Source organism: Gymnodraco acuticeps, unplaced genomic scaffold (assembly GCF_902827175.1).
Source record: "Gymnodraco acuticeps unplaced genomic scaffold, fGymAcu1.1, whole genome shotgun sequence".
Lineage (NCBI taxonomy): Eukaryota > Metazoa > Chordata > Actinopteri > Perciformes > Bathydraconidae > Gymnodraco > Gymnodraco acuticeps.
Window position 1 is genome coordinate 10,638,714 of NW_022992351.1, and position 18,518 is coordinate 10,657,231.

The window sequence follows — 18,518 nt, forward strand, 5'->3', positions numbered from 1 at the left end:
TAGATCCTACACATCCACTGGACGTAGATTATAAAAGTACAATATACACTTCTCGCTAGAAATCTAATAAAAAAGCATTTTAATGGCCAATCTATTCCACAATTTAGGATTTTCCAGAGGGTAATTTGTGAATAAACGACCCTCCGGAGCATTTGCAATCGACAGGAGCATGTTGTTTCTTACACGACCACTAGAGGTGCTACACTTTAAAACGTGACTCTGGGTCGTATTTAGCTGCTGAACAATCGACCTATATGGTCGTTTTTTGTAGGAGGACAGGCTGGTATGGAGAGGCGAAGTCCCTCCCCTTCCGAAAGCCTCCATGGGACCCCGGAAGCGGAAAATTATACATTGAAGTCAATGGAGAGAGAAAGGTTATCTTTTGATCCCGTTTGAATTGTGCCACGAATGACACATATGATGTTTGTCAATTTAAAAGAACATTTTGCAAGTCAAAAAAATAAAAATGTGTCGTAAAACTGTGAAGTTACACATTTTTTTGTGTGAAACCGCTCAGTGAACTACAGGTCTCTGGTCTCGCACAATACGCGTCACCAACATAAAGATGGACGTCACGTTAGCACATTTCACCACATTCTTTCAGAATGAGAATACAATTATTTTACGAGGTGAAAATCACTACAAGTCTGGGCACGTTGAGAGCTGTACCTATATGAAAGGGGAGTTAGTCGGTTCTGTAAGAGCCAGCATGCGGGACCGGCTTTACAAGGTTTTGGTGAGTAATATGAGTGCAATGTTTAACGTTAATGTCAGCTAGCTAACATTAGCTAACAAGGTACACTAACGTGTTTTGTTTTAGCAACTAGTTTTCTCCTTAAGAACTTTGTGGTCTCTGTATATGCTGTGGATAACATTAGTGTTCACAAGAACAAGGTACACTCCCGTGTTTTGTTTTAGTTGCTCTTCAGATTGAAGCGGCCAGTTTTATATCGACTATACTGTATGTGTGATCTCCTTTTTCTCGTTGTGTTTGATTGATTGATTGAAAAGTTTATTAACAGCTTGTATATTGGGTACAGTACAGTACAGCTCAAAACATACAATTGTTAAGGGGATGCAGACCAGAGAAAGACTTTCGTCTTGTTTACATCAGGGTCCCCCATTTCCAATTCATCATGTCATTTAAGACATATAAGACATATTTGACATACAGATGGCTTATTTACAATTTACATACAGGTGGTTTTTTTACATACAGATTGCTTATTTACAATTTTCATTTTAGATTTCGTTCTAATACATCCTAACCGGACATTTAAGACATACCAAGTCTACAGATATACAGTTAGTAACAGAGTCTAAAATGCGAGTATATACATAGATGGGGGGGGGGGGGGAAGCTGTCCATTGAACGACAGGTTGAGATTTGTACCATTACCGGGGCCAGTTTTGCAATGCTCTCCCCCGAAGGTGCTCTTTAAGAGAGGTTTTGAAGGTAAGTATAGTTTTACTTTCCTTTACAGTTGTGGGAAGAGCGTTCCACCTTGATGTGGCATAATTGCGAAACGTGTATTCCCCCTTTTTTGTGCCAAATCTGGGTTTCACATGATTTGTGGAGCTCCCTCTAGTGTTATGATCATGGTATTCCTTGACCTTTGGGAATAATTTTGACATGTACATGGGTACCATAGAGGTGTAGTGGATCTTGTAGACCAGGCCCATTGCAAGTAGCTGTACTCTGTCGTCTACTCTAAGCCATCCTAGGTTGTCAAAGTGGGCAGAGGTGAGGTGGGTTCTAGATGAAAGGTCAAGCAGTAGTCTGACCAGTTTATTTTGCGATGTTTGAAGTTTTATTTTTAGCGCCTTGGAGGTGCTATGGTACCATGACGTGCAAGCATAGTCATAGTACCCTTGAATGAGTGCTCCTGCCAGAGTTTTCAGGGTGTTTTTGTTTACCAGATAGGAGATCCGGTATAGGAATCTAGTTCTTTGATTGACTTTTTTTATTACATTGGATGCCATTTTGTCACAGGAGAGGTTTGCCTCAAGAATAGATCCTAGGTATGTAATTTCCTTCTTACTTGTGACAATAATGTCGCCCACTGCAACTGAGAAGTCGTCGGATTTGCTGAGATTATGTTTTGAACCGAAGAGAATGGACTCTGTTTTACCCAGGTGTAATGATAATTTATTATCGGCGAGCTAGGTGCAGATTCTGCCGAGCTCGGAGCTGAGGGTTTTTTCAACCTGCAACCTGTTCCTGTCAGAGACCAGCAGGGCTGAGTCGTCCGCGAACAGGAACAAGTTGCAGTCACATGCTGATGACATGTCATTTACATAAATTAGGAACAGTAACGGACCTAATATGCTTCCTTGTGGAACACCACAGCTCACTGGGAGGGGGGGGGGACAGAGTACCGTTTACCTCCACCATCTGTTCTCTCCCCTCCAGGTAGGATTGCATCCAGCTCACCGATAGTTTATCAAAACCAATTGCTTTTAGCTTGTCAATCAGAATGGGGTGATTGACAGTGTCGAAAGCCTTTTGTAGGTCCAGCATCACCATGCCGCAGTACTTGCCCTCGTCCACCTCTTGTTTGATGTGGTCGCTCAAATAAAGAAGGCATGTGTCAGTGGAGTGGGATGTTCTAAAGCCAGATTGAAATTCATAGATTTGTTTCTTTTCCGCGAGGTACTTTTCGACCTGTTCATATACTATTTTTTCCATGACTTTCGAGATGGAGGTAAGTATAGAAACAGGGCGGTAGTTGCCTGGGTCCAATTTGCTGCCCTTTTTGTGCAGGGGGGTTACTCTTGCAATTTTGAAGTCTTTGGGTACTTTTCCCTGTTTTATGGAGAGGTTAATTATGTGAGCTATGACTGGTGAGATGGCGGTTGCTGTGTCTCTGAGGAATTTGACTTTATTTGCTGTGTGTAGATTCAAGGATTTTGGTTATCTAGGCACAGCTGTGTGTGACTCCCTCTGGTACACTGGTATGTGTTTTCCTAATGTAGAGAGCATTGATTAATTAATAAACAACACACTGAGTCTAGATCCTGACCAAATCCTTTTTTATTGTTGATCAAATGTTTTTCAAAAATGTATTCATACACATTTAGAAAAATACAATGTACAATCACAACCAATACAACACAAATTACAAAAAATACAGGAAAAACAAACAATAACAACAGACAAGAGGACAAAACTATGGAAAAATAAACCCTCCCACCCCCAGATCCGGACCATCCTTGTATTATTGCTCATTCAATCTATTATAGCATGCTAACAAATGGTACTTACTTTATTTGTACAGATCTGCATGGGAGACGATAGCGCGATAAAGAGCGCTGTCTGTGATTGTGCACAGGAGATGTACAAATGCAGCCACGCTGCAGCATTGGCAATATTTGCCATGTGGCAGATCAGCTCCAGAGATGTTGAGTGCCAGTGGAGGAAGCCTGGCACTTCCAAAGTAGTCCAGCCGGTGTCTCAACTTTACCAACAGCGAGAGGAGACATACAACCCACTGGCCAGAGACATCGCCAACTGTCAACTGGGGGGTTGTAAACGAGGCCGAAGGGGTGAAGGCTTTTGTGGAGGCTTTTGTGGAGGCCTATCAAGTGACAGTGTTTGAATCGAGTCTCGTCTCTTTGTGAGTGAGTCGGGTGTTTTGGGAGCATCACCCGATGGACTTGTGCAGCCATCTGCCCTGCTGGAGGTGAAGTGTCCACACAGCCAGAGGAACATGACCATCGCGGAGGCAGTCCAGTTACCATCCTTCTGTCTCCGTGAGGAGGGTGGGTCATATATTCTCAAGGAGAATCACCCATACTGGCACCAGGTCCAAGGGCAGCTGCATATCACAGACCGGAGTCTCTGCTACTTTGTTGTGTGGACCACGAAGGAGGCAATCATCATCCCCATCCCCAAAGACCCTGCATGGCATGGAAATCTCCTCCTCCTGGAACAATTCTACACCCAGCATATGCTCCCTGTGTTGGCCAGTAGAGAGGAGGACATTTCAATAAACATACTCTTAACACCCTCGGACTCTGCGTTGTGTTTCGTATGTGTGATGGGGTGTTATTCAGAGGAGAGGAAAACAGGACACAGCAGATTGGGATTGTGGTGGAGATGCTGAGCAGTTATTTAATTGTTGCATGTAATTATTATTATACTGCGTGCTTCTGAGTTATTCCATCTTTTGCTGTAACATGGATCTGTATGTAACTCTATATTTACTTGTTATCTAACACACTTCCTTCTACATCATACACCATCATTATACATGATGGTATATAGGATATATATATTTGTATACATATCTGTAAATTGTATAATTTTATTTAAACGTCTTTTTGATCTCTCAAACTGAGTAAGATTGACAATAAAGTTGACTTTGAAAAATATATATATTCTTTATGAAAATAGTTGACTGTTGGAGAAATGAATCCAAATGAAACGTTGGATTGAACTACAACTACGCCTTTAAATCTCTACGGACTGTTTTTCAGTGGGATGGCAAGTTCCTATCTTTAAACATTTATTAGTTTTTTCTCAGAACAGATTTGATTTTATGAAGTTAATTTAACTTTGCCGACCATGTAAGGTCATCATTAAAAGGTACAATCAATTTGTTTATGGTTGACTAAAATAATGAAAAACATTCATTTGGATAATTTACTGACAGAATAAGAAACTCAATGATGCTCTACTCACCTGTTCTTTTTTTATAAAGTGAAACAGTTGAAACGATAGATTTTAGTAAACTTAAAAACAACCTTCTCCAAAAGCTATCAAGGAATATACCGAATACTTGTTTTAGAACTTTATTACATATTTTTATATAAATAGTTTGAATGATCCATAATTGACAGAAGCTTGTGTTTACACTGACCTGTTACTCATATATTAATGTCTTTGTAACTTCAGTAAACCACTACCTCACTCATTTCACTTTCATTCATCACGGTTCAGTAAACTAAGTGACACATGAACCAGTTTAAATCATTATAATAACGTAGGATTGCAACTCTTTGAAAATGTAGGTGGCTCTTAAAAGAGCCGTTGTGTTTGGGTGTGCTGGTCTCAGGTCAGTCTAAGCCCTCTCTCCGCGGATGTGGCGGGCCAGCTGGATGTCCTTGGGCATGATGGTGACCCTCTTTGCTTGGTTCATCTTACTGGGGGGCAGCTACATGGATGTCGGTGCAGTCCACAATCATTGCGCAGTTGAAGGCAGAATTAATTTATTATTGACTCCGAATGAAGCACAACTTCATGTCATACAATACAATGACTTTATTTGTAATTGTGTAAAAAAATATGAGCATTGATTAGCAAGCAGGACCTGCAGGAACAGAGAATGGCGATGGATGGAGCTGGGAAGAGAGAAGAATAAAGAAAACAGATCAACTTTATTATCGGATATTAAAAATTCAATTTCAAAACAAGTTGCCGCTCCTACAGTTTTCTAGTATGTAAAGATGATTTCACATGACCTATGCAACATATCACACTCAATACATGTGTGTCTCTGGGGGGTGCATTGTGCCTTTGATGTATATAAATAATATACCATAACCAAATACTATTACGTACAGTGGAAATCAGGTTGCCAGAGCAGGTCAGTGTGCATGTTCCTCAACGTCTCAGCAGTTACAGGTGAGGTAAAGAAAATAAAAGAGAAAAAGGTCAGTAACAACACTTTAAAGTAACAACACTTTGAATAATTATCTCTTCTAACAATTTTCTCTCAATAAGCACACAACGACTGTCTTTCCAACAAACAGATTGTCATCACAATGAAACACGTCCAGAAGAATGTCATGCAAAGCTCCCTGCCTGCCTTCGACTCTCCCTGAACTGCTTCCTTAGCACCCGGTGGAGGGCGCAGTAGGCTACTCTTCAAATGTTTCACGAAATACTTACCATCATGTTTGGTTACTGTTTAACATTTTGGTTTAATTCATGTAATAAAATAATAACTTCATGGTAAGGCTACTAAAAATGACAAGGCTAAGTAATGTAATGCTAACTAACGTGCTCGCTACTCGTCGCTACTAGCTAGGTAGCTAACTTGACTATGCACATGAACATGCACAACATGTATATTACATATGATATTACCTGATATGTCTGATCCAGCTACTCCTGGTCCTTTCATCAGACGGGAATCGATAGAAGGAGCAAGTGGTATGATCACTTTTATGACTACAACCTGGTACAAAGCACACAGGCATCTTGTAAAAGTGAATTTATTTTTAGCGATCTATAATTTATTGGAGGGAATAAATCAGTTATGAGATCTTCTTCTTCTTCGCTTTAATTACGAGTCTTATTATAAATCACCGAGCATGCCTGTGACATCACTTACGCGACCCAGAATGGGATTTGGGATTTGTAGTCTTTGTAGTAGCGTATTTTTCATAGTCTTATATTTCAGCAGTTTTACGACAAAATGTGACTTTTTTGACATGGAAATGATTGTTTAAGATTGACAAACATCATATGTGTAGTTTGTGGCACAATTCAAACGGGATCAAAAGATATGTGTTCTCTCTCCATTGAAATCAATGTAAATTTTTCGCTTCCGGGGTCCCATGGTCCGGAAGTAGATGGGCGTGACTTCGCCTCTCCATTAGAATCAGAATAGGCTACAGGCACTAGGGTCTGAGACGTACTTCCGCCTTAGCCGTTATACTGCTCGGACGCTTCCGGTCTGCGTAGCTGAGCGTCCACAAATGTTTTACTGTTTAAATCTGTGGTTTAAATATGAGTCGACGGAAGATTTTCAAAACGGAGCATTTGCAAAGACAAGTAAATAACTACTCCGAGCACTGCTGTGTCCCACTTTGTACGTCGTCAGCTAAATTCAACGGCGTCCTAAGTTTCCATGGCTTTCCGACCGAACTCGAGCTGCGAAGACAGTGGCTGGTTAAAATACGACGCGATAATTTTACAATCTCCTCTCACTCCAAGGTCTGCAGTCGTCACTTCGCTACGGATCAACTAATGGAGCCAAAAACCCTTGATGGCCGTACGAGGCTTGTGAAAGGTGCTGTCCCAACTCTGTTTGAGTGGAATCACTTCACTGCTCAAACACCGCGGGCTAGTGTTTGGGAGAGAAGGGAGCGGCCCACTGAACCAGTCTCTCGGGAGGAGCAGGAAGAGCACATCGATGTCCGTGACCATGATTACTGCTCAACCCCTGAACCAGCTTCACTGGACATGTCCTCTCAAGCTACAGAAGACAACTCCAAAACATTGGAGGATCTGCAGAAGCAACTGCAGGAGTTAAGAGTCCAGCGAGAGTTTTGCTTACAGCGGTTTGCTGGCTCCGACGACAACATCCGATTCTATACCAGGTAATGTTTTGGCTAAATTCTATCCAAGTTTTTGAGATGGGTTAGCTTATAAAGAATCCTGTTTACCTGCCGTTTGACTGCTGACTATTTGCATGCAGTGTTGGAATAAGTAGGCTACTCAACTTAACTGAAGTATAAGTACAAATACTATGGTTTGAAAATACTCCTGAACTGAACATGTAGAATCATAAATCATGTGTTTTCATAAGTAACTAGAAACTATGAAGGTTAACTAAATGTGGTGGAGTAAAACATACTAATACTAACAACATACTGATAATACTTTACTACAAGTGGAAATCTTCAAAACCTTACCAAAGTAAAAGTACATGTCAATATCCACTGCGTTTCTCCCAGTTGCACACTTAAGAATGAAGAGTAAAAGTAGTAATTCTGTGTAAAATGTTCCCTGTATGTTTTAGATTATTATTACTGCTGCTTTAATGTAGTTGTTACATGTTACTGCTGTATATTACTATACCTGCACCAAGTGCCTTCTTAATCAGTCTATTTGAATTGTAATGTATTATAGCAAACAAGAGGAAAGCATTAGCCCATGTGTTACAGTTAGAGTCAATTAATGACTGACATGTGTCTTTTGTGTACAGATTCCCGAGCTATAACCACCTGATGGCCTTCTGGTTTTTGATTGAGCCTTCCATTTATAAAATGGTTCGTGTTACAAGAGCGATATCAGCTGCCAAGAGGAATGAAGAAGTGGTTACACACGCACGTCCATCAACGGTAGGCTACGTTTCTTTTAACACACAATCTAAACACAAACTGAAGGGAAAATGTTTCTCCAACATTTCATTGCTTTCGTGTAGGCTAAAAGGCTATAGTACTCAATCCTTTTTGAATACATCAGAACTAAAACAACTTAATGTTTTTCCCATGGTGTGCTACACTCATGACATTAATATAGTACCCTTTTTTTGTTTATCTTCCAGAGACAGCTGCTTCAGCCAATTGACGAGTTCTTCCTTTTTCTCTGCTTCCTGTCGGTGGGTTTGAAAGAGAGGGACCTTGCAAACCGCTTCAACGTACACCAGTCCACTGTGAGCCGCATCATTGCAACATGGACGAGTTTTCTTACAATTTATTGGGGTCACAGTGCATCTGGCTTACACCTGCAGAAGTTCAAGCCCACCTCCCAGAGGCATTCAAAGATTTCCCAGACACACAGGTGATCCTGGATTGCACAGAGCTGAGGTGTCAAACACCATCCTCACTCCTCCTCCAAAGTGAAATGTATTCTACATACAAATCTCACTGCACCATGAAAGCCCTGGTTGGCATAGCCCCACATGGCGCAGTGACATTTGTTTCCAGTCTGTATGGTGGTTCTGTCAGCGACAAGGAGATTTTCAAACAATCTGGAATAGCTGCGTTGTTGACTGAAAACATGGCAGTGATGGTAGATAAGGGCTTCCTAATCAGCCACTGCTGCAAATGCAAGGTGTACTGCCCACCTTTTCTGTCAAAGCAGAAGCAAATGCCAGCCTATCAGGTGAGGGAGACACAGGCCATTGCCAGACTGAGGGTTCATGTGGAGCGTGTCATTAGGAGGATAAAAGAGAACAAACTTTTTGATGGTGTCATCCTCCTGTCCCATGCCTACAACATCAACCAACTGTTTGCAGTAGCATGTATGCTGTCAAACTATCAGAACAAAGCACTGGTCAAGAAATGGGTGAAATAAGACAAGATGATGACACCTGTGCAGGTAGCTGTGATTAAGCTGGGTGAGCACACCGTAATCCCGTGTTGCCTGACACACGCTAGTGTTTTGTTTGAATAAATGGTAAATAGCAAATTACAATGCGTTGATTTCTTACAAATGCACTGATTTACTATTCATTACACAAATCACTTCACTTTATTGTCTTTTTAAATACAATTGTATATTTATTTACATATATGAAATGTGACAAACAATATATATCAAAAACAAAATATTGAAATCACATTTTGTTGTCATTCAGAACACATGATTGAGGGATTGCCTCCTAAAAACAATGACGGCTGAGCCAGGGTCTAGCAGCTAACTGCTTACAGAGTTAACAATGGCTACAGTGCCCACTACTTTTTTAATGACAGGTACTTCGGCATGTATGTGTAAAAAAAAAAGTCTACTTTTTCTCTGATTGCTCTTTGCACTTCTGGATCTGTGTATATTCTTTGCACCAGGTAGTCCTCTTGTGCCCACACTACAAAATCACACCACTGCATCCCAGATACAAGAAGTTGACCCTGTACTTGCCAGTAATAGGCATGGCTTTTCTTGAGCTTAGGGGAGCCACATTCCATCTGCACATATTTGCAGTCGACATAATTTGGGACATTGGGACATTTGAATTCAACAAGGCCAAATTGGGGATATTCTGTTGGGTCAAAAACAACTCCATCAGGGGAGGCACCAAGCCAGGGCGTAGAGGGGTGAATGACAAGGCCACAAGGGGAGTAGTTCACGTTTGCCAGTCTACTGTATTCAGCTGCTACTGTGGGCTCCATCTCGGCACCTCTCCTCATTTCTGCAGTCTGCCTTGTACCTTTGAGTATTCGCTCTGCAAGAGAGTTAGCAGAGCTCTCACCTCTGACGTGACAAATCTCTCTAAACCTAGAGGCAGTAACCCTGGGTGTGCGGAGCAGATGCCACTCTGAGCTAGAGCTTTGCTCACGGGTAGCCTCCTCAATTTTGTGAGACATTTCCAAATCAACAGATAAGCTGTTCATAAGTAGTTGCTCCTCTTCTGAGCACACCAGCGGTAAATCACATGGCAAGATCACATACCCCTCTATGGGCAAGTGGGGTGTTGGTGGTGTGTCAGTGTGAAGTGTGGTGTACCGAGACGTCAAAGCAGGCATCTGATAGGACAGAACACTGCCCTCCTGCACAATCCCGAAGGCACTTTCCACAAGGGGCTTGTCAGGTCTCATGTTCATTGTGGTCACAAGCGGCCTGTCTTCAATGCTGAATGCTGAGTATGCCTCCGTAACTCTGAACAGGCAGGGATCTGGTAATGGCCCCACCATGCCTCTGTAGAATCCACTCCTACAAAGAATGGCAAAGACAATATAGCACATTAATGTGACAATAAAGGTTAAGAATACAGCACCAGAATTATGAATTTTAAAAACACAGGAAACACAATTTTCCAGCTAAAATTACCTTACTCCAGTCTGCACCATCCTATTTGGTACAGGCTTGGTGAAGACCATGGAGTTGATGGGCCCTGGCTTCACACCCTTAAGGAAATGACAATTACTGTTCGTTGAGTCACTTTAAAACAAAAACTCTGTGAAAGATTACAAGTATTTGAACCTCATTGAAATTACCATTGTTCGCGGCTTGTGCCATTGCTGTTCCGATTCAGTACAGCTATGCACAGGTGGCACAACTGGCATGTTCAGTTCAGTGTAGTGTGCTGTTTGGAACAGCAATGCTACTGTGTGATTGCACAAAACAGTTCCTGCAACACAGGAGCACTGGTTGTGCGTGAGCACCACTGGTGATGAATCACGAAGCGTTATCTAAAAAAGAGAGAAGAAATACTAGTGATTAGTAACCTCACTTGTTACTATGAGCCAGGAGGTTATTATGAGTAGAATTATTGGTTATTTTTACTGACCCATTATCCTAGAAGAAGCATGTATTCCTGAATGCTTAGTGTTACCCTCTTACCCTACAATACCACAATGAACTTTCTTTGGAAACTAAGATGCCTTGAAAATTGTATTAAAGCAGTTTTTACTATATATTTGAACCCCCAAACTTACACATCCATAATCAATGTAATAATATCTGACCAATCAGCTGTGATAAAGCAGGGAGAAGTAGGACACTGTTGAGATTCCCTTAAGGTAAACTAATGTTTAACTGAACTGAAACTCAATAAACAGGGGGGAACAGTGTCAATGCTGCCTGCCTACACTCAAACTGTGTGCTGTCTCGCTCTTCCGCATTGACCTGTAGCACAAGGCTCTCACGCTGACCTGCCCTGTCAGCCTGTCTTTATTGGACACTGAATGAAGAAAAACAGAGCAACAGCGTTAGATCTATACTCACGTCAACACATCTATGGCAACATTGCTTTACAAAAGCTGATACCATTATGCAGTGTGGCTAACAACAAGATAACCTTGGCTAGGCTATAAGGCTATTAAACGATAGTATTTGTTAGCAAAATGGCTAATGTTTTAAAGAATTAACACCAGAAACAGTACATAGCGTTACCCAGAGCCCTATAGTAGTCTACTATAGTAGTAGTATAATAATAATAATAATAGTAGTTATACTATAGGGCTCTGGCGTTACCTAGCTTTTGACAGCTAATGTTAGCGTAACCCGGAGCATAAGCTAGCTGGTTAGTACCGGTTACCTTCTTACCTTCATAGTTGTGTATATATGACGCAGCATATAATTTGAAGCCTTTATCGAGTTTGCTGGCTGGGGCTTTAGTCGTCCGGCAAATCCGATGAACATCTGACATTTTTAATTTCGGAAGCTCTTGTAGGCAGCGGGTGTAGAAGGTCGTCATTTTCAAACAGGAAATGAATCGGCCGCTATGAGTAGAATGCGGAAGTGACTGTGCATGTAGCCTATAGTACCTGAATAAGCTGTTTTTTTTGCTTTCATTTCAGATCTCGTGTTTTAGTGTGCTCTGGAGGCACACAGAACAATATAGAGGAGTACCCGCAGCTGAAGGTATCTGATAAGACCTATCTCTCAATACTATGATGAACATCAAATTACATTGGATGTGTTTGCTCATATCAATGCTTCACGTACATCATCATCATCTAAACCAGTGGTTCCCAAACGGTGTGCCGCGGCACACTGGTGTGCCGTGAGGCAAGTCCGGGTGTGCCGTGGGATTTTGTGACAACCATACGTTATCATTGCAATACAACTACACAAAAATAATTATTTTTTAATTTACTACATCAGTACTTTGTAGGTTTATATGTACGTAATATGCGCGACTTACGCGTCCACATCTCCACGTGCAGTGCTGCATAAACATGGCTGAGTCAGCGATAACTTTCCAGGGGTGGAGGTATGCCCATTATTTTGAGTTCGTCCGAAGAATAGACAGGAATGTGACGGTGAGGTGCAAACTGTGTCCAGGCCAGAAGCTGTTATCCACTGCTGTAAACACCACGTCAAACCTCAACAAACACCTGCAAAGAACACATGCTTTTTTGTTTATATCACGTAGTCTGTTCTTCTTCTCTGTCTTCCGGTTGTTGCCTGTTTTGAATGACAAATACACACTACGGCCGCCTGCTGGTAAGGAAAGTTATTGCCACTCACGCATGTGCAGTTCGTACGTGCTCGCTTGGCGAGTAAAGTAACGAGTTACTTTATGTAGATAGTAACGAAGTAGTGTAATATATTACTTTTTTTTTTAAGTAATATGTAATATATTACATTTTTTTAGTAACGACCCCATCTCTGGAGTTGGCCTTCTCTACTCTGATTTACATGAAGAACAACAGGAGGTCACGGCTCTCTGTTGAGCAGGACTTGCGAGTGGCCCTCTCCTCAGTGCCACCAAGGATTAAAAAATTCTGCGCGCCCCGACAGGCACATGTATCTCACTAATTTGTAAGTCGGCAACATATTTACAATAGCACATGTTTCAATGGTGATTGCTGAAATGTTTATAATATAATTTGTAGTTCAGGACCATGGACAATGCAGCTTCCTTGCATTGACAGTTCTCTGTGCTGAATTTCTGCTGAGTTTCCTTTGCCTCATTTTTAATGTTGTGACCTGTCTGGTTTAAATGAGTGTGTGGCTGCTTTGATTAAGCCTAATTTGATAAAGTTTCAAATTAATTTCTGAAATATTTCGTTAATAAATATTTCATGAGTAATATAGTTCAAACCGGAGAGACGTGATGTAAGAATTACATATTTATTGTTTACACGTCATATGAATGAAATGATTGCCATGATAATACAACAGGAGAATGTAATGGTGTTTGGCGATTAGGCCCCGGTTTGCAGGATAATCATTCAGGAGGGAAAGCACCGCTCCGATGAAATCCCCGGGGTCTAGACACTGGTGGTGGTGATGAGTAGGTGAGACCGGTCTGAAGGAGGAAGGTTTAGCTTTGTCCTGAAGGAGACAGGAGGCGAGAGGGGTGGAGGCGGGTTGCGTGTGATCATCTGCAATGACAACTGACAAGGAGGAAGAGCAGGCATTTAAGGCATTTAGCATGTGCAGCGATTGGCTGCTGAGGGGTGACGCCCTCGTATTTAATGAGGGGGGAAGGGAGCCATAGAGTGACGTGTGAGTGACTCGAGTTAGGTCTTCCTTATTGAACTTGCGCTAAAGCTTTCATTTCAAACCGGAGAGACGTGATGTAAGAATTACATATTTATTGTTTACACGTCATATGAATGAAATGATTGCCATGATAATACAACAGGAGAATGTAATGGTGTTTGGCGATTAGGCCCCGGTTTGCAGGATAATCATTCAGGAGGGAAAGCACCGCTCCGATGAAATCCCCAAAACCAGTGAAGTATGAATACTGAGATGAACTGAGTTGCTTACCTTGTGGGGTGACTGGTGATCTGGGAAGGAGAGATAATAGATTAACACGTATATGAGCGACACTGTGCCGGAATCACTGCCGGAGCTTACTGGTCATGCTGAGACTCTGACTGCCGAAATCAGTGCCGGTCTTACCTGAAAACGACCTGCGGGTCGCATGCCTGGCCAGCAGGGCTTGACTACGCCGAGGAGCGAGCGGTTTCGTTTTGTAACGGTGGCCCAACGTCCACGACACCGAAGTGTACGGTAGCCTTCCGCTACGACACCGAAGTGTACGGTGGCCTTCCGCCACGCCTGACTTCGCAGGCTATATATATATATATATATATCTTTTTCTTTACTCTTCATTTCTTTTTCCTTTGTTTTGTAACTGGCACCGAAGTGTACGGTGGCCTTCCGCCACGCCTGACTTCGCAGGCTATATATATATATATATATATCTTTTTCTTTACTCTTTCTTTCTCTTTCCTTTGTTTTGTAACTGACACCGAAGTGTACGGTGACCTTCCGCCATGCTTGACTTCGCAGGCTATATATATATATATATATATATATATATTTTTCTTACTCTTCATTTATTTTTCCTTTGTTTTGTAACTGACACCGAAGTGTACGGTGGCCTTCCGCCACGCCTGACTTCGCAGGCTATATATATATATATATATATATATATATATATATATATATATCTTTTTCTTTCTCTTTCCTTTGTTTTGTAACTGACACCGAAGTGTACGGTGGCCTTCCGCCACGCCTGACTTCGCAGGCTATATATATATATATATATATATATATATATCTATCTTTTTCTTTACTCTTTCTTTATTTCCTTTGTTTTGTAACTGACACCGGATTGTACGGTGGCCCGAGTCCACGCGGACTGCAGGAAATACATTTCACTCTGATACGTTTGAGCAAGGCCTGGGAATGAAATACCTGTGTGCCGGAGATGAAGCCCGTTACATGTGGTTGCAGCGTGAGACGAGACATTATTCCCTGTGGGCGGGGCCCGCGGAATTAGGACAGGAATGCAGTTTTGAATATCGGGAACCTTAGTGAGACATGTATACTTGTGAATGTGTTTGAGCCACCACCAGTTATATGTATAACTACCATAGTTAGGGTCTGAGAGATCTTTGGGAAGCCCGTACGGCGCTGATGTCCGGACGAATGAAGGTTGTGAAGGCGGAGGAGGACCACCGTCCTAGTTGTTGTAGGGATGAGGTAGAGAGACCTTGATTAGCAGCAGAGGTGGCTGCACCTATCCTGAAGGAATGCCCCGGGTGATAGGCTGGATTTAGTGAGAATTTGCTTGAGGTAGAAATTGACGGGGCCATGACCCTGCGAACCACTCTCCCTGGAAGAAACCCCCCAAAACCCATGGATGGGCGGCATCCGTGAAGACCTCATTGAGTCAGAGGAACGCACGAGGCCATCGTAAAATAAAGTAATTCCGTTCCAGTGGGCGAGAGGGAGGGCCCAGAACCGAAGGTCTGAGCGGCAGCCTTCGTCTAAGAAAACGCAGTCATGGAGGTTGTCGACCGCTGATGCTGCGTCCAGGAGGCGGGAGATGAACGAGCGCCCCTGGGGGATGACGTGCATGGCGAAGTTGAGGTGTACGAGAAGGGAGAGCGACTGTTGTTTTGTGATAACTTGTTGCTCGCAGTATGACTTGGTGATGTCCTGGATGCGCTGCGATTTGTCTGAGGGGAGAGACGCCTTCATGTCTATGGAGTCGAGGATGATGCCTAAGAACTCTGAGCGTGTGACGGGACCTAACGTTTTCTCTTTGGAGAGAGGGACACCTCACTCCTGAAGCAGTGTTTAAGCTTGGCCAGTGAGATCCCTGAGCTGTCCTGTGGCGGGTTTATGGGGAGGAAGTCGTCCGGTAGGTGAAGGACGGAGGGGATTCTGACGATGTTCAGCAGGATCCAATAGAGCGCTTCCGAGAAGGAATTGAAGAAGCAGGGGCTGCTTCTGCACCCGAAGGTCAGGCGAACGCGAAGATAGAGTTTGGACTCCCACTTAATACCGAACAAGTTCCACTGAGACGGATGAATGGGGATGATTTGAAGGCATCGGCAATGTCCGCTTTGGAGAGCCGAGCTCCGTGCCCTGTGAACTTGATCATCTTTATTGCATTATCCACTGAGGCATGGTGAAGGGAGAACTGATCTGGAGGGATGATGCTATTGACGCTGCAGAATGGGCCGGAGCAGGGAGCGGACAGATCGAAAATCAGCCTTTTATTTACGTGTGGCTATTCCGATGGGATTTGAATGGAACACTGAGAAGGGGGAGGAGCTAAAAGGACCGATTATATATCCTTTGAGAAGTTCTTTGTCGATGAGCTGGGAAACTATGTTGGGTTCTTTAGCGGCTGACTGTAAGTTTCTTGCTACGAAAGTCACTGTGGGAGATGGGAGGACCCCTACCCTGAAGCCTTGGGAGAGCCCTGACAGGAAAACAAACACGGAATCTGTAGATAGCGCAGCTGCTAGCTGAGGGATGTTAATGGGAGTGGAGGGGTGATATTCCAGAATGTTTTTTTTTTTTTAGTTATTTATTTATTTATTTGTTGATGTTTCTGGCGCAGAGCCACTGTGACGGCCCGTCCACACGGTGGCGTGCGTTACAGCTTCCAAACGCTTCTGCCCATTCACTTTGAATGGGGTGACGTCACTTTTAGTAGAACTGTATTTTGGGAAGCGACGTGGAGCGTTTGCTGGCGTTGCTCGCTTCAAAAAGTTGAGCAATGTTCAACTTTTGGCGCCTCGGCAGAAGCGTCAGCCAATGAAATCCCGTTTATGCAAATCTGCCGGTACAAGCGCTAGCCAATCAGACCGCGTGTATGTTGGGAGAGACTACGCAGGTAATTCCTCATATTCCAAAGATGTGAGGGAAAATTCATTATGGCGGTAGTGAATCACCCGGTGCTGTATGATCAGTCTCTGTTCATCTACCGGGATACGAACCAGAGGAGCGAGGCATGGAGGGAGGAGGCAGAGACAGTTGGTGAAACTGGTAGGTTTTCGCCTGTTGGGGATTTTTTTTTTTTTCTTCCCCCCCCAGTTTACTTAGTTTTAACATTGTTATTGCTTTGTGTGTCGGGGGCAAGAGAGATTTTTCTCACGAGAAGCAGTATTGTATTGCAACTACCATTGCGTGTGATCATCTGCAATGACAACTGACAAGGAGGAAGAGCAGGCATTTAAGGCATTTAGCATGTGCAGTGATTGGCTGCTGAGGGGTGACGCCCTCGTATTTAATGAGGGGGGAAGGGAGCTATAGAGTGACGTGTGAGTGACTCGAGTTAGGTCTTCCTTATTGAACTTGCGCTAAAGCTTTCATTTGTCTTTGTCACATTTTATTTGGCATTAGTAAATAATTATGCACATTTACAGATATTTTACATGATATGAGTGATAACACGTGTTATAAGGGCTATTTTGCACAATAGGTGTGCCTTAAGATTTGTACTTGTCCTTTGGTGTGCCTTGGGCACAAAAAGTTTGGGAACCACTGATCTAAACTATACCACTTAATAACAGACTTATTGTCCAGATAAAAGACAAGGCATTACAAAGAATAACATGCAAACACATGAAGTACATTTAAAGAGAATATACATTTTTTAGCATAACTATACCAATGTTTTAGGATTTTGAGGGTTGGATTTTTATTTTTCAGACTTTTTAAGCCTGTAAGTACAATGTGTATTCTACTCTAGTTCTAAGTAAAGTCAGTACATTTTAAACCTCATGGTCCTCTTTAGTTCTTCAGATCATGGCAAAACTCTTACTGGTATTCTGAGCTGACACAGTATTATGTGTGTGGATTTGGACGAATTATTCAAAAGATTAGTTCCGCGGCACACCTTCATATGATCATTATAGTTATAAAAAAAAAAGAGAATAAATGAAAAACAGTTATGAAATACTATATGACAGTAAAACAAGAATACAGTTTAAAAGGGGAGTGATTTGTGACGTTAAATTACTCCGTTCTCCGCTTGTAATTATGCCGTCACAAGCTTCAAAGCTGTATTTATCATCTGAATTTGCCGAAACAAGTTTAATATTCTGAAAGCCAAGACTTTGTTTAATTGAAATCAGATGAAAACAAACTGTAACGGACCCTGCCGTGTTATTTATGATTACTATACGCGTACATTCATAATGTCAGCCGGAGGGAGGGGGGGCGGCGCTGCGGAAGAGCAGATTGCGAATGAGAGGTGCCTGTCTTCGTCCCTTTACAAGCTTCAAACATGTATGTATCCTGTGATTTTGGAAATAAAAGTTTCATATTCTGAAAGCCAAGACTTTGTTTATTTAAAATCAAACAAAACACCCGAACCCCGAAAAAATAGTTTTTTACGCAAATCCACGTTTATTTTTAAATGAGCCGTTGCGACTTCCGACTGATTTCGATAGAGCGGGTCATATATGGGTGTTGAGAGATGTATCCATAGATCTCTTCATTTTGCTCTCAAAGTGCACCAGATTGATGCTTTTAACTTCAATATTTAAAAAATAAAATCTTCCCGGGGGAGCTTGCCCCCGGGCCCCCTAGAAGAGTTGAGGTCCTCCCCCAACTTATACAAAATAGCACTTTACCTCTG

General features: G+C 42.4%; 2 protein-coding genes across 3 annotated transcripts; one reads left to right on the top strand and one right to left on the bottom strand.

The window, feature by feature from the left end:
• Positions 1-6,976: 6,976 nt before the first annotated feature.
• On the top strand, positions 6,977-8,763 carry LOC117542110. Its single transcript, XM_034209592.1, has 3 exons — positions 6,977-7,329; positions 7,938-8,073; positions 8,280-8,763. Exons 1-3 carry the CDS (start codon positions 6,977-6,979, stop codon positions 8,517-8,519), a joined length of 729 nt encoding a protein of 242 aa, XP_034065483.1. The 3' UTR covers positions 8,520-8,763.
• Positions 8,764-9,216: 453 nt separating this feature from the next.
• LOC117541720 lies at positions 9,217-11,954 on the bottom strand. 2 transcript variants are annotated; one of them, XM_034208855.1, is made up of 4 exons: positions 11,720-11,953; positions 10,669-10,863; positions 10,502-10,578; positions 9,217-10,384 (listed from the first exon to the last, which is right to left on the bottom strand). In XM_034208855.1, exons 1-4 carry the CDS (start codon positions 11,813-11,815, stop codon positions 9,412-9,414), a joined length of 1,341 nt encoding a protein of 446 aa, XP_034064746.1. In that variant the 5' UTR covers positions 11,816-11,953; the 3' UTR covers positions 9,217-9,411. The 2 variants fall into 2 exon arrangements, with proteins under 2 accessions (XP_034064746.1, XP_034064747.1); XM_034208856.1 differs by having other exon boundaries at positions 10,053-10,384; positions 10,507-10,578; positions 11,720-11,954.
• Between the last annotated feature and the right edge of the window lie 6,564 nt (positions 11,955-18,518).